This window comes from Sander vitreus, chromosome 23 (assembly GCF_031162955.1).
Source record: "Sander vitreus isolate 19-12246 chromosome 23, sanVit1, whole genome shotgun sequence".
Lineage (NCBI taxonomy): Eukaryota > Metazoa > Chordata > Actinopteri > Perciformes > Percidae > Sander > Sander vitreus.
In genome coordinates, this window is record NC_135877.1 from 21,396,758 (window position 1) to 21,411,837 (window position 15,080).

General features: G+C 42.0%; 1 protein-coding gene across 1 annotated transcript; it reads left to right on the forward strand.

Annotated features, from left to right (window-relative positions):
• Positions 1–320: 320 nt before the first annotated feature.
• nup107 (nucleoporin 107) lies at positions 321–12,894 on the forward strand. The gene is made up of 27 exons (XM_078242811.1): positions 321–408; positions 1,780–1,859; positions 2,124–2,219; positions 2,361–2,455; positions 3,461–3,596; positions 3,698–3,801; positions 4,902–5,017; positions 5,108–5,156; positions 6,055–6,126; positions 6,271–6,359; positions 6,488–6,563; positions 6,755–6,868; positions 6,982–7,072; positions 7,192–7,271; positions 7,572–7,631; positions 8,052–8,197; positions 8,294–8,342; positions 8,440–8,509; positions 8,696–8,811; positions 9,233–9,422; positions 10,113–10,219; positions 10,584–10,686; positions 10,828–10,988; positions 11,556–11,681; positions 11,908–12,021; positions 12,265–12,432; positions 12,653–12,894. The coding sequence occupies exons 1-27, from the start codon at positions 401–403 to the stop codon at positions 12,758–12,760; spliced, it is 2,724 nt and encodes a 907-aa protein (XP_078098937.1). The 5' UTR covers positions 321–400; the 3' UTR covers positions 12,761–12,894.
• The last annotated feature ends 2,186 nt before the right edge of the window (positions 12,895–15,080 follow it).

Sequence of the window (15,080 nt, forward strand, 5' to 3'; positions counted from 1 at the left end):
TCTATTTTATTTGTATTATTGCTCTGCATGTTTATAAATTATCTTAATAACTTTGTAATTTTAATCCTATATTCTCTTTTTAGAGTGACAACAAGTGTCTTGTTTTGTCTCGAGGGGAAATTCTCACTATTTTCTGTATTTTTACAAACCAAAATAAAATAATCCTTATTTAAGAAACATTTTCAATGACTTTTTCCAACGATTTTTACTTGTAATATAGTATTTGTACAGTTTTACGTATATCTATGGAGTTTCCTCCAGAATGCAGTAACACCGACCGACCTGTGGAGGGCAGCAGTGTGCCGCACAGCATCCAGTCTGCCGGGAATTCAAAAGAAAAGAAAGAAGAAGTAGAAGACTCACGTTAGCCTCGTGAAGCGGGAATTGACAGCCCACTATCATGGACTGGTAAATTACATTTCATATTTTTTAAACTTTAATCAGCTTTGACATCCGGTAGTCATATTTCTAGTTCTGTATGTGAACCGTTGGCTTGTTATTTAGCCGGCTAGTGCGGTTACTTTACTGTGCTAGCTGGAGGCTAACGATGCCGTTCATAGTCAGTGCGGATGCTAACCGGCTAATTTCTGGTTTGTGTTCTGTTGACATGTTTAACCAGAGCTGCTAATAACGTTTTTTTCAGTCAGTAGTTGCGCTAACTAACTGCAGTTAGTGCTTGTTATTGATTACTTAAAGGTTAAATGAAATGCTATCGCCACTGAACAAACTACTAACAGCAGCTGTTTATTGTTGTTAGCTGCAGAAAACTGTTAAACTGTTTTGAATCGGTAACGTTACACTGTCCCTATCAGTGAGTACTTTCAGGTGTTAATAACTAGCTATTGATGCTATTGTGATGGAATGGAAAGTAACTAAGTACATTTACTCAAGTACAATTTTGAGGTACTTTACTTGAGTATTTCCATTTTATGCTTCTTTATACCACTACTTCAACTTCCCATCGACCATGCTTTTTTTTTTTTTGGGTCCAAATTTCAAATTAAAACTTTTTTTTGGTGACATTTTTGTCACTTTAAAAATCGTCACTTTTTTTTCCGATGTTTTTGTCACTTTTTCCGACTTTCTGCTCAGTTTTTTCCAATTTTTTTTGTTACACATTTCCGGTGTTGTTGTCGCCAAATTCAATGAAAGTAGTGAACTGATCATTTATTTTACTTGTAAAGAGTAATGGTTGTACGGAACCATCCACGTTATGTTTTTGGACAATTTGGTTTAAAGAAACCCACATTTGTGATATAGAAACTTTTTGAAATTTTTTTTTTTTTTGAGGACAACAGGAGGGTTAAGTATATATTTAATCCTCATACTTTAGTACTTCTACAATGCAGGACTTTTACTTGTAACAGAGTTACAGTGCTACTTTACCAAAGTAAAAGATCTGAGTATAACTTCTTACATTGCAAGCAAAAAACGTTTTCTTCAGTTCCAAGCTCGACTAAAGTATCATCACCATCCAGACCAACTCATTAGAAATGATTTTACAAAATAGTTTCACCCCCTTAAATTAAATTCATTAAATTATCAATAAAACATAAAATAGACTGAATTGCATAACAAACATATTTTGTCAAATTTAGCGTTAGGCAAAGTTTCTCTACAACTGCTGTGTGTGAAGACAAAATCCAACATTGGTACAGATAAAAACAAACAAAAACACTTCTTTGTTCCACAATGGGAATTCAGTGCCAGGGACTCTTGGGAGTAATATTTGTTGTGTAGTTTATACACAAACACATAAGTAATCGTCTTGTCTTCCAGGGGTCAGAGTGAGCTGCTGTCTCCGGTGGTTCGAGATGAGGAGGTAACGGTTGCCGCGCGGCGGAGGAAGAAGGTGGCCTGTATCCAGAGAGAGAGAGAGAGAGAGAGAGAGAGAGAGAGAGAGAGAGAGAGACTTATATTACAATATCCCAAATGTAAGACGATATCCAGTCTCATATGTCGATATAATATCAATATATTGCCCAGCCCTACTTCAAATTCATTATCTTGAACTGGATTTGGACTTTTTATCAGAATTATACTACTTATTTGAAGACATTACCAGTATTGAGTAATACTGTCCGAACTGTCAGTGTTGTTGTTTTCCTAACTGTTGGTCTCAGTCCCGTCACCCGGCAGTGGCAGCCCAGTTGTTTCCACAGCAACGCCAGCCCGCTCCCTGATGAGGAACACTCCTGCTTCACTGTTCAGACAGGCTGGTAGGGCACACACACACACACACACACACACACACACACACACACACACACACACACACACACACCCCTGATCCTCTAATATATCAAAGAGCTCCATATTTGACTAAATCCCCACTCTCACCTCACGTCTCTCTCTCTCAGTAACTCCCAGGTTTCCAGATGTTTCCACCATTTTGGCTCCAGGAGGTCGAACGCCTCGGTACACACACACACCCAGAAAAGCCCTCAGCAGTATGGTGAGACACACACACACACACACACACACACACACAGGATAACAGAAACAGAAACCTGCATAAAGACACTGAGGAAACTGTCAGAATGAGACTACTGAACTGTGCAAAAATATGGCAACAATTTTAAAATAACAAACAATTGTCGAAGCTCAGTTCAGTAAATTGGCATACTATGATAAGAATATGGTGAACAGAATATTAAGTTTGCAAAATTATTTTTTTAGTTTTTGATCTTTAACATATTTAAACTCCAAATTCATTCAGATAAAGGCTTTACATGATTTGTACGACAGGTCTGGACCACTCATACGTTTTGTTCGTACCTAAGAGATGGTGAATGCTACATGTCCTCTCAAATCACTCCTGTAGTTGCATCTTAAAGGTCCAATGTGTAGGAATTTCTCCCATGTAGCGTTGAGATCATATATCGCAGTCAACTCTCTCGCACCACGCAGTTCAAAGTACGTATTACAGCTACGGTAGCCTTCACGCTTCAAAAAGCCGGTCTCTGGGCGAAGAAGGAGACTCCTGTTCCTGAAATTTGGATTTTGAATACGTGCGGTCCTCCGTGTTTCCTTCGTCAAACTTGCCCGGGGGCCGGGAAGCTACGATACCCATTAGCAGCACCTGTGAGTTTCGCGAAAGGTCAAGCAGTATGTCCTGTATGTCCCTTACCGGCTAACATATCTCAAGATGGAGCATGAATATGGAGCGTCTACCCCAGTTCATGTAAATGCAAATGTAGAATTTCAAGCCAATAGGAATACTTGGAATTGATGGTGGAGGTAAATATTCATGAAAAAGGACAAGTTTGTTGAACGGGCAACACAGATTTTGATAACGAACAACTAAACACGCTACACACTGGACCTTTAAGAACAAATCTGTTTGTGAGTGATTCTCGTATGGGTCTCAATCTTGTAAAACAACAAATCTGTCAATCATGGCATAAATAGAGAGACGTTAAATCCACGATTAACTTTAAAATGATGTCTATGTGCGTAGAATTTGGATGACAGTGACTGGACCAACAGCATGTACATCTCCCCTGTTTCGGGAATGGATAACTCCAGCTTCTTCTCAGACGACACCGCCAACCTTAGCTCTGCCCTACTAAAGGAGGACGACCCTGGCGAGGCCGGTGAGTGACACAAACGCTCCCAAGCCCGCTCTGTTACCGTGCAGTGTTTAGTTTTTACAGCACTCCTGTTAACGCAGTCGTTTTTAAAAAAATCTTTTCAGCGGCTGCCAGTCTTTTCCCAGAGTTCCGCGCCTCGCTTCTGAAGCACTCTTCCTCCGCGGTGTTTGAGCTGCTTGACGAATACCAGACACTTTGCCAGGAGAAGGTAGGCTTTGTATTATGATATTTCTGTTTTGAAACAAACTAAATAATATACTACTATACAAAAATATATATAACGTGTTAATTAGTGAGCTTCAGAGGTGCTGGTAGGTGGATTTTGTTACCTTTCGACGTAGCCTGTTTCCAGTCTTTTTGCTCAGCTAACCAGCCGATAACTGTAGCTTGACATTTAGCGCACAGACATGAGTGGTATCAATCTTCTCATCTAACTTGTTTACGTCCCAAAATGAACTATTCCTTCAAGTACAAAGCTGGAAGCAAGACGTGCCTAGCTTAGCATGAAGACTGGAAGCAGGGGGAAACGGATAGCCTGGCTCAGTCCAAAGTTAAAAAGTACACCAGCACGTCTGACACTCACTCATTAATGTATTTATCTTGTTTTATTCTCCAAGAAGAGCACTTTGCTTCCTATTCACCCATTGGAACTACTCTGAAAAAAATCTGTTGTTGGAAATTCAGTAGTGGAGGGAATTAACCAACTACTATTACAGTTGAGAACATTTGAACTACGAAGGTGCTTTATTTCCTTTTTAATGCTACTTTATACTTGGACTCCACCACATCTCTGAGGTGAATATTGTACTTTGTGCCAGGGTTTCTGCGGGTTCTTAAAAAGTGTAAAATGTTAGGCCTTAAAACATCTTAAATTCGTTGAAGTATTGTGTTCTAGTTCTTAAATAATATTCCTACGTCAATGTAACGCTACCTCTAATGCTCATTCAAATGTTCCCGCAGCGCTTTAGAATTATTTATTTTTTTATTCTGTGGTGTTGAAGTTCTTTCAGTCGCTAGTCCAAATATAATTGTCTGTATTAGGACTACAAATGAGACCAACATGCAACTTATATTGCAGCCAATCTAGAAACCAGTCATATAATGCCAGTGAGGAGATTGGGGAATTGTTTCATACAAGGTTTCCAGACTCTGACATCTGACTTTGTTTTTGAAGTCGTGATATAGCTCTTACATTTCACTCATAATGGTCTTAAAAAGGTCTTAAATTTGACTTGGTGAAACCTGCAGAGACCCTGTAACTGACTGCTCAGTTCAATCACTCACCGTCTGTCCATCACCATATTTAAGGTGGACGTACTGCAGTCTGTGGTCCTCAGAGCGGGTCAGAACAGTAAGACAGCAGGAGTCCACTGGCTGCTGCAGCAGGAGAACTGCACCTGGAGACTCATCACGTCACTGTACAGGTACCTGTCCGACTGATCGTACCTGTACCTGGCTGGCCGGCTGGCTGGCTGGCTGTCCACTTGTCTCTGATCATCCGTCTGTTTCTGCAGGGACCGGGTCCAGTTGGCGCTGGAAGATGACATCATGACAGACATGGTTGTGAGTGACAGTTCATGAGACTTTCAAACACAGGCACACGCTCTTGGAAACTCTTGCTTACCTGGGTTAGGTGTTAATCCATTAGTTGTCAACTATGAAATTAAATGCCAACTATTTCAATTTTCGATGAATCGGTTTGAGTCGTTTTTTATGAAAAAGGTAAATATTCTCTGATTCCAGCTTCTTAAATGTGAATGTTTTCTAGTTTCTTCACTCCTCTGTGACAGTAGTCCATATCCACGACGGTCCACTTTTTTCGGCCGGATGTGCGTTACCTTCCTCTTTCTTCTGTTGGCATTTTAAACTCCGGTGGATTTGTGAGGACTATGGTTAACTGCTCCTCAGATCTCTGCAGGGTAAATCCAGACAGCTAGCTAGACTATCTGTCCAGTCTGAGTTTTCTCTCGCAGGACTAAAACAACTTTTGAACGTACACGTTCCACCAAAACAAGTTCCTTCCCGAGGCTATTTTGCAGGGGCACCGTGGCTCTGTCCGGCACTGCCCATGACGATTGTGATTGGCTTAAAGAAATGCCAATAAACCAGAGTACGTTTTAATCCCATCCCGGAATGCTGTGTGGACTAGCGAGACCCTCCTCCGCAGCGCTGTGGAGGAAGGTCTGGCAAAGAGACTACTGTGACAGTAAGCTGAATATCTTTGAGTCGTGGACACAAAACGAGACATTTGAGGACGTCATCTTGGGCTTTTGGGAAACACTGATCGACAAAAAAAAAAATCTGTAACAGCATAATCGACAATGAAAATAATCCTTAGTTGCAGCCCTACACCTAAACTTAATACAGACACACACTCTTAACAACTCCTCCTGAATACACTGACCTGAAGCCTGAATTGAACGCTGTAAAGATGTAGTTGTGTTTGTGTCTCTGTGTCAAGGTTCCCAGCGAGAGTGAGAAGGTTGTGGTGGAGCAGCTTTTCCAGCGGGATGCCGTCATACGTCAGAGTCAGGTGCGTACATTTACACTGGCTGTACTTGCTGCTTTTCCCTCCAGCTGCCGACACTCGCAGTAAACCAAAGAGTCGATGAACACAATCATTCTGCATCGGGAGCGGGAGATAACTGCTAAATCAAGTTTGTTTTTTGTGTTTCAGCTGGTCGTTGATTGGCTGGAGAGCATTGCCAAGGATAAGATTGGAGATTTTTCAGACAATATAGAATACTACGCCAAAAATGTCTGCTGGTGAGTTCATGTTTGTCTGTTTTAAAATATCAAGTCTACAGTTATGTGTATTAAGATCATCAGTAAGTTCCTGCTAAATTAAAGTGTGTGTGTGTGTGTGTGTGTGTGTGTGTGTGTGTGTGTGTTAGGGAGAACACACTCCATTCGCTGAAGCTGAGGAGAAAGAGCGGCACTGCCTTCACTGTTCCTCTGGTCACTGAGCTGGTAAGGCTTGTTACCTGGGCAGTAGTCTGAAACAAGTACATTTCCAGGATAAAGCCTGACATCCTGTCCCTCAGCCCTCTGTGTGTTGCCTTTGCTTCGCTGTGCGTGCGTGTGTGCGTGTGTGTGTGTGTGTGTGTGTGTGTGTGTGTGTGTGTGTGTGTGTGTGTGTGTGTGTGTGTGTGTGTGTTCAGGACCCAGACGCTCCTTTCAGGCAACAGCGCCCCCTGGCTGACCTGGACAGAGAGGATGACGCCCGACTGCTGAAGAACCTGTTCAGCCTGATCAGAGCGGGGATGACCGAGGAGGTAGAGCGCGGAGGGAGGCGGGGGGCACAGATTAGGGTTCATGCTGTATTCAAAGGGCCGTGATTGGTTGTTTTTGTCATTTTGGTCTAACCATGGCGCGTGTGTGTGTGTAGGCTCAGAGGCTGTGTAAGCGCTGTGGTCAGGCCTGGAGAGCAGCGACTCTGGAGGGCTGGAAACTCTACCATGATCCCAACAGGACCTCAGGTGATCTCTGACCCCAACGTGACCTGAGTGATGAACACGAGTTTTCTTGTTTGCAGTCTGTAAGCGTGTCTATTAACCTGTCACCAACCAAGAGTTACCTCTTCCACCTCTCTCCGCAGTGAGTATAGAGTTGCAGCCCGTTGAAGGAAACCCTCAGAGAGGAATCTGGAAGGCCTGCTGCTGGAGAATGGCTGAGGAGGTACAACACACACCTGTACATCTTCTTACATTCAGTAAAGCTGATACTGTGTACAGTGTGCAAATAAAACATTGATTAAAGAATTACCGTTGCTCTGTGTATTGAACTGTTGGCCAGTGCTAAGACAGTTTATTTACTTATTTGTAATACTTACACATGATCACAAAACCACCAGTGTTTTAAATGTAGGAAGTGTTTTCTTCTTTAGAACAATCTGCACACGGGTACATTTTGTGACAAGACTTCAAAAGGAACAAAAGAATTCGGCGTTAACTTGCTGCGTGTGTTTGTCTGTTTTAGGAGCAGTTAAACAGATATGAGAGAGCGATCTACTCCAGCCTGAGTGGAAACCTCAAACCGGTAATATAACGAGTTCGCATTTCTGTGTCTTCATGTGTGTGTGTGATTCTGTTTGTGTATATGTTATTAATGATAGGACCGATTTGTCCATCTTCGACTAGATTTAGGACCAGAAGTCAGCAGGGTTAGGGTCGGTGTTTGAATGTTTTGTCTATAAAGTGTCGAGACCTGAGAGTCCAAGGTGAAATCTGCTAGTCTTGTTTTGTCTGACCTACAGTCCAAAACCCAAAGATATTCAGTTTGCATAAATATAAAACAGAGAAAAGCAGGAATTTCTCACATTGGAACCAGAAAATAATGTTTGAGTTTTTGATTAAACAACAATAATAGTTGCAGATTAATTGTATGTTAATCCACCTGATGAGAGTAGGTATACACTAACTGTGTGTGTGTGTGTGTGTGTGTGTGTGTGTGTCACAGCTCCTGGCAGTGTGTGAATCATGGGAGGACTGTGTGTGGGCGCACTTCAAAGTGATGGTCGACTCGCTGGTCGAAAAGGAACTGATGTCATCGGGGATGGCCCACCAGGAAATGGAGACGCTGCCACGAGAATACCTGGAGGCCAAGTACGAGACACACACACACACACACACACACACAGTAGCAGTAATAAACACACCTTATATCTCTCTGATGAGTTCACTGTCTTTCTCTCTCTGAAGTTGGACGATGGAAAAGGTGTTTGAGGAACTTCAGGCCTTAGAGTTGAAGGTGAAACTCGCACAATAACTGAATGTGATTGGTGAGTCACAGGACTGAACACACACACATAAAACCAGCTTCTTTCTCTTTCTGTGTGTGTGTGTAGAGGGTGTTGGAGGAGACAAAAGAGCATCACCATGTCATCCAGAAGTTTGTCATCCTGGGAGACCTGGACGGTAAGACACCTCTGACCCCTGAAGAGGAATCTAATTTGAGATTCTGCTCTTTAACCAACACAAGAAGAAGAAAAAGAATACATTAATATTATTAATACAGTTTTCACTCTGCCTTAAAAATTTACTTATAAACCCAAAAAGACTGCTTCTATCCATAAACCGTAACACTCTCTGTTTCGCTCTCAGGTCTGTTTGAGGAGTTTTCTGATTGGCTGACAACCTCTAAGCCCCTCCCCTCACACCTGCTGCGTTTCATGACTCACCTGCTGCTGTTTTTCCGCTCTCTGGGTTTGGCATTGAAGGTAAAGTAGATGACTACGTCACAGTTGTAAGGAATATCTTCACTTTAACTATTGGATTGTTGCCGTGACATTTTAGTACGGACATTCATGTTCCCCTCAGGATGGATTGTAATTACTTTGGTGAAAAACTTTTCATCTAGCACCATCATCAAAAACATGTTGACCCTGTTTCGAGTTGTGTTTTTCTATCTTGCAGGGTTTCCGCGGGGTCTAAAAAAGTCTCAAATTAAAAAATCTAAATTTTAGGCTTTAAAAATTCTTAAATTTCCTTCATAACGGTCTTAAAAAGTCTTAAATGTAACATGGTGAAACCTGTAGAGACCCTGTCTTGAGAATCTGTGTGTTTATTCAGATTTAGGAACAGTTCAGGGTGATGTCTGCTTACCCGTTTGTCTCTCCACCTCTTTCTCGCTCTCCCCAGGAGGAGGTGTGTGTGGATGTGCTGAAGGCGTACGTCTCCCTTCTGGTTCGGGATCAGCAGACCGACCTCGTGGCGAGCTACGTTAGTCAGTTACCCGCCGAGGTTGCGACCGTTGAGTACGCCGCATTCTTGGAGACCGTCAACCAGCCGGAGATCCGGCCCCGCTGCCTGCAGCTCGCCACTGATGCCGGTAGAGATGGAAAATATTCAAGTTTCACTTTATTTATCCTTAGAAAAGGAAATGCAGTGTGCAGCAGGATGTCTAACACACACACACACACACACACACACACACACACACACACACACACACAAAAAGCACCACCAGATGCCAACAACATTGTAAACACAACACAGGACACACATCAACACATCAATGGAGACACTCCTTCCCCCAAAACCAATGACAGAATCCAATTGGACAGTACACGGGTAAATCTGTCATAATGAACACGGACAGGAATAAATAAATAAATAATCACATACTGTATAAACATTTCAAGGGATGTCAATCAAGTGAATTCAGGTTCCTAATAGCCACAGGAATAAAAGAATCCCTGCCACGTCTAGTTACATAGGTAGCCTAAAACGGCGACCTGAGGGGAGCAGATTAAACTCCCCAAAGAGTGGGTGTTCAGGGCAGTTTAAAATTTGGTTAGCCTTACCCCTGACCTGTTTATCATATATGTTGCAGCTGTGGTAGCTAGCTGTACCCCAACCACCTTAGACGCTACTTTTTTCCAGCCTTGTTAGCTTACGCCTGCTGATCGTTGAAAGACCACCGTACCACACCACAATACAATATTGAAAAATGTCCACACCGATGCCGGTAAGACAACAAACGTTACTCACTGACTGTTTGTTGTGTTTGTTTGTGTAGGTCTGGATGTTGCTGCGATAACCAAGCTGGTGGTGGAGACTGTGAGAGAGAGAGACGAAACCGAGTTTACACACCACAGCCAGACGCTGGAGATGGGAACTACAAAGGTACAGAGTAAAAAACAAACGATGGCATTCTTCCACAAAAACTGTGGCGACAACCTTTTGCCCACTATGAAAAAAGTGTTAGAAACGGGTAAATAATGCCTTTTCTGGCAACTTTGCAACAGAAAAGAACAACTTGTCGCCACGGTAACTTAACACATCAAAGATGGTGACAGTTGTACCTTCAGAAGACGTAAAATATTACAAATGCATGATTGATACTCGAAAACTAGATTAAAATGTCTTTAAACTTTAGACGACTAAAACTAACGAGTTAAACTAAATCAAGTGTCAAAATTAGCAACATAGCTTTTTAGTTTGTATGTGTAGCGCTGGGTGGACTTACTGTGATGCTGTGCTCTGATAGGAGGACCTAAGAAAGATCGATGTCATCGATTGGCTGCTGTTTGACCCCGCCCATCGAGCCGAGTCCCTGAAGCAGTCCAACGCCATCATGAGGAAGTTTCTGGGTATTTTTTCTTTGTATTTTTGCGCATTTATTTATTTATACATCAGGGATGTCTCGAGTCTCCCGTCACTGACAGTGAGGACCATGATGCATTGCGTCTGTCTGACTGCATGTCTATCTGACTGTCTGTGCCTCTCTACAGCCGTGCAGAAACACGACGCAGCCAAGGCTGTGTTCTCTAAAGTTCCAGAGGATTCAATGAGGGAGATTTACTGCCAGTGGTCGGGGGCTGGTCAGACCACGTCTCTACCTGCTGAGGACGAGAACGCCATCAGAGAACACCTGTGTATCAGAGCCTACCTGGTCCGTCCCCTTTCTCTGTCTTCATTTCTCTGTCTGGCTGTATGTCTGTGATAATATGTTAAAGGTGCTCTAAGCGATGTCACGCATTTTTTAGGCTACACCATTTTTTTTGTCACACACAGCAAACATCTCCTCACTATCCGCTAGCTGCCTGTCCCCTGGACACACTGTAAAAAAACGCGGTCTCTGTAGAGAGCCCAGGCTCCACAAACGGCAACAAAAACAAACTGCGCCAACCTGCACCACCAAACATAACAAACAGTCTTCCAGCCAATAACCGACAAGAAGGATTTGGGGGTGGGAATTGGGGGGGTTAGTGCGTGGAAGGGAGGGGACGGCACGGGATGAGGAGGAGGGAGGGGCGAGCTAGCCTCCGTTTTGTTTGACAATAATTTGAACGTCATCAAGAAGTGACGTCACCCGACATCGCTTGGAGCACCTTTTTAAACGTAAAAATAATCAATATGCTAAACCTTATACCAGCAATGTAGCTGCAGGACTACCTCAGTCGGTTCTGCAGGTTTATGATCTGAAAGTGTCTTCTTTTTTTTAATATTCGTCTCACAGGAAGCCCATGAGGCCTTCACTGACTGGTTCAACCACAGTAGCTCTGCGCCCCAGAAACCAGCACCTGCCCCTGAGGCCAAATTCACAGAGAGAGTAGCCAATGAAATGAGAGAAAAGGAGTACCAGGTACACACACACACACCTGTAGATAGTTTTTCATTTAAAAAAAAAATAATATACTAATATTAATTTAATGCATTTTTTATCAATACAGCTCATCTAGAATTATGAATAATTCGATATTATTCGGGGTCTCTGCCCAGTTACCAGTGTTGGAAGAAGTACTCAAATCTTGTACTTAAGTAACAGTTCCAGTACAACAATGAAAAAAAATACTGTGTGTGTGTGTCAGGCCTCCCTGTCTGCCTGGTCGAGCCGTCTGGACGTTCTAACTGAAGATGTGAAAGAGAGAATCTACAACGTGCTGCTGTTCGTAGACGGAGGATGGATGATCGACAACAGACCGGTAAATGTTTACGACACGTGAACTGTACATTTAGGGCGTTTCCACTGCAGGAATTAAGAAACTTAACCTGTTTCGACCGAAGGAACCAGGGACTGAATTTAGTTCTTCAGGTGCTTAGAAAAAGGCCCTATGTATGTTCCTAGATTTGTTCCTTTGGTCCCATGGGGCTATTTATAGACGTGAGAAATTGATCGTTTGCATGTTTAATTAGTTGATAAATGGATTGGTCGGTTGGGTTTTCAGGATTCCGGGCCGGATTCAGAGCGCAGGCACCAGATGGCGGCATTGCGCTCTCTGTGTCTGCCTCGCCTCACCTTTTTGCTGCTCAGCGTGCTGCAGAACTCCTCCAGACACCAGGAGGCGCTGCGACTCGCTGACATCATCTCATCTGACCAGCACCGCCTCTACCAGGTAACTTGAAGCGATTTCATTGATCCTGTACATTGAGTTAACTACACTCTAAACTACATGTTTTTTTTCTGTATGTTCTGCAGTAAAGGATTTTTACGTTTTATCTTTCCGAGCTTTTACTTCCTGCGGTTTGATTAATATGGACCCTGTTCTTTGAGGTTCTTGTTTCTTTCGTTGATAATGTTGAACGTGGTCCATTTGTTTCTCTCCACAAATTCAGGTTTTCTCTAAAGAGGAGCTGAGAAGGTTTCTCCTGAAGTTGAGGGAGTCGTCGCTCGCTCTATTGGACCGAGGACTCGATCCACTGGGCTACGAGTTACAGACATGAACACAGAAAATATATATATACACACACACACACACACACACACACACACACAGTGCAGCTGTGTTTGAGTCACCGTTGTCTTTTGTATTGTGTTAATCTTTTTTTTGCAAAATAAAAGCCTGTGTTTCTCTGTAGTAGTTTTTTGTAAGCTTTATTTGAAGCAGTTCCTAATAATGCTGGTACTGTAGAGCTTCCACTGCTGCCAATCAAACTGCATGATAAGATTTAGTTTTTTTGTTTTAAAATGCTAACAGACTTCAAAGACTATATACAATTGTACAACAGTTGGGAAGTACTGATGCCATAAAGTATGAAATAAGTGATCAGACTACAGTAAAAGCCACTAGAGAAAACGTTTTGTAATACGACGGACTATTAGGGCCACTAAATTAGCCAATTTATAATTTTACAGTGAAAAGTAATATTTAGAGAAATTTTGCAAGGAAAAATGACTGGGTGTCATAAAGGGAGAGAGTTCCTGAAACTACATTAATTGAATTTTAAAAAAATTTGTTTATTTCACTATTTTTCTTAATTGATACCTGGGGGAAATTCTCCTGTAACGGCAGCTGTTAGAAAGGCTAAGTAAGATAACAGATAAGGAAGTATTTTAATATTAAGAAACGAGAAATGCTGACAAATAAGAGCGATATATATATATATATACTGGACTTCTATATAAGAGAAAGAAGTCCAGTAGTGCAATTGGACACAGTGACATCACATAATCCAAGGGGTTTTTGTGATCATTTTAAGGTACCAGAAACTAGTTGCAGGTAATATGTATCAGAGAGAAAAGGACATGATGAAAGAAATTCAACGATTTGGGATAACAGGAGCAGGAGTAAAGAACGTACTGGAGTGTTGTGAAAGCAAGGATGTATTAACAGATTGGGTGAAAGTGGACAAGGCAGAAGATGCTCGGTCAGCTTCCTAATGAGGACTGAACAGATGGGACTGATGAGAAAATCTTACATACTGGACACTGGGAGTTAGCTTACTCCAGAAGATGGCAGTATAGTGCAACCATAGAAATAGAATGAATCCATTGTATTTCTATGAGGGCAATAAACAAGGATGCAGTGTCAATGTTCGGCCAGCAGCGCCACACGAACAAGTGTGTGTCTGGAACACCAGTAATGTTTATATTGGCTGGAGTCTATGGTCTGAAGGAACAACTAAACAGTTTATCAACTGTCCGGTAAACTGGTAGATACACGCCGTTGAAGGATATTATTTAATCAAGAGTAACGGGCAAGGTAGGTTAATATATAAATAAAGGGTTTAAATGTAATTACGCCAGGGTTAACATTAGCAGTAGCGAAAGTTAGCAGTGTCCTAGCAGGCCGCGGAGCCTCGTGTTTTCTTGGCTGAGTAGAGCGGGACGGAGGAGCCGCGAGGAGGCTGCGGTCTTCTAACGAGTTTACGGTAAGACGAAAAGGTTTGAACACATTTCATGACGCTTGAGAAACTTCAATTTAGAGCTTTTTAAGGGCAGACACTACTGGCTAAAACATACCTTTTCAATTTAGAAGTTTTGGGCTATTTTGCTACCATAACAAGTCTTCTTTCAGACTAACGCTAGTGTCTGTAACTTTGGATTACTCCTAAATTTACCAAAAGTTAGCATTAGATTATGTTTCATTTGCAGATTTAAACATAAAATATCGTCTTAATGTAAGTAGCTAATAAACTGAGGAAGTTTCATGGTGATATCTGTGAGTTAAACTATTAACTGTTCTGACACAACTGCTTTGGTATTTAATTTGAGGTGATTTTAATATTATACCTTGTTGTAACTAACAATACATTAAAACTGAGGACTGTGTTTTTAGCCTCCAAGCTAATATACAAGAGTAGCTATGTTGGTAATGTCAACGTTGCTCGGTTTCGGTATGTTTTTCAGGCAGAGATGCAATGTTTTGAATTGTAACGGTTACTCGTGGCCGTTGTATTGTTTTAAGAGTTAGCTAGCTAATCACTAACGTTAGCTTTAACATTTTACAATAGATAGCTGCCACGTTGAAGCAGCAGACAAACACACATTATAGCATCCACAGACTGACTGTGAAAGCGAAGTAAGAAGTTTAACTGTTTTTTTTTAAGTCCCGTTTGAACTAAAGTTTCTGCTGATTAATATTCCATTTATGTACGTGAACTTGTACTTATTGTATCCTGATCCTGACATGGTAAAAGAGTTAAGCCTGTCGTCATCAGATCTGTTAGTGACAGGTTAGTGATAGTAGAAAGTCAGAGAGAGACTGGAGGGCGGGAGCGGGACATGTCTGGACAGATTTTCTCTGCATGTGTTTGTGTTGTA

Excerpts from the sequence above, each read along its gene's own strand:
- nup107 (XM_078242811.1), top strand. Across the intron at positions 8,510-8,695 it reads CATCCTGGGAGACCTGGACG|GTCTGTTTGAGGAGTTTTCT; the intron begins GTAAGACACCTC and ends TTTCGCTCTCAG. Across the intron at positions 12,433-12,652 it reads ACCAGCACCGCCTCTACCAG|GTTTTCTCTAAAGAGGAGCT; the intron begins GTAACTTGAAGC and ends CCACAAATTCAG.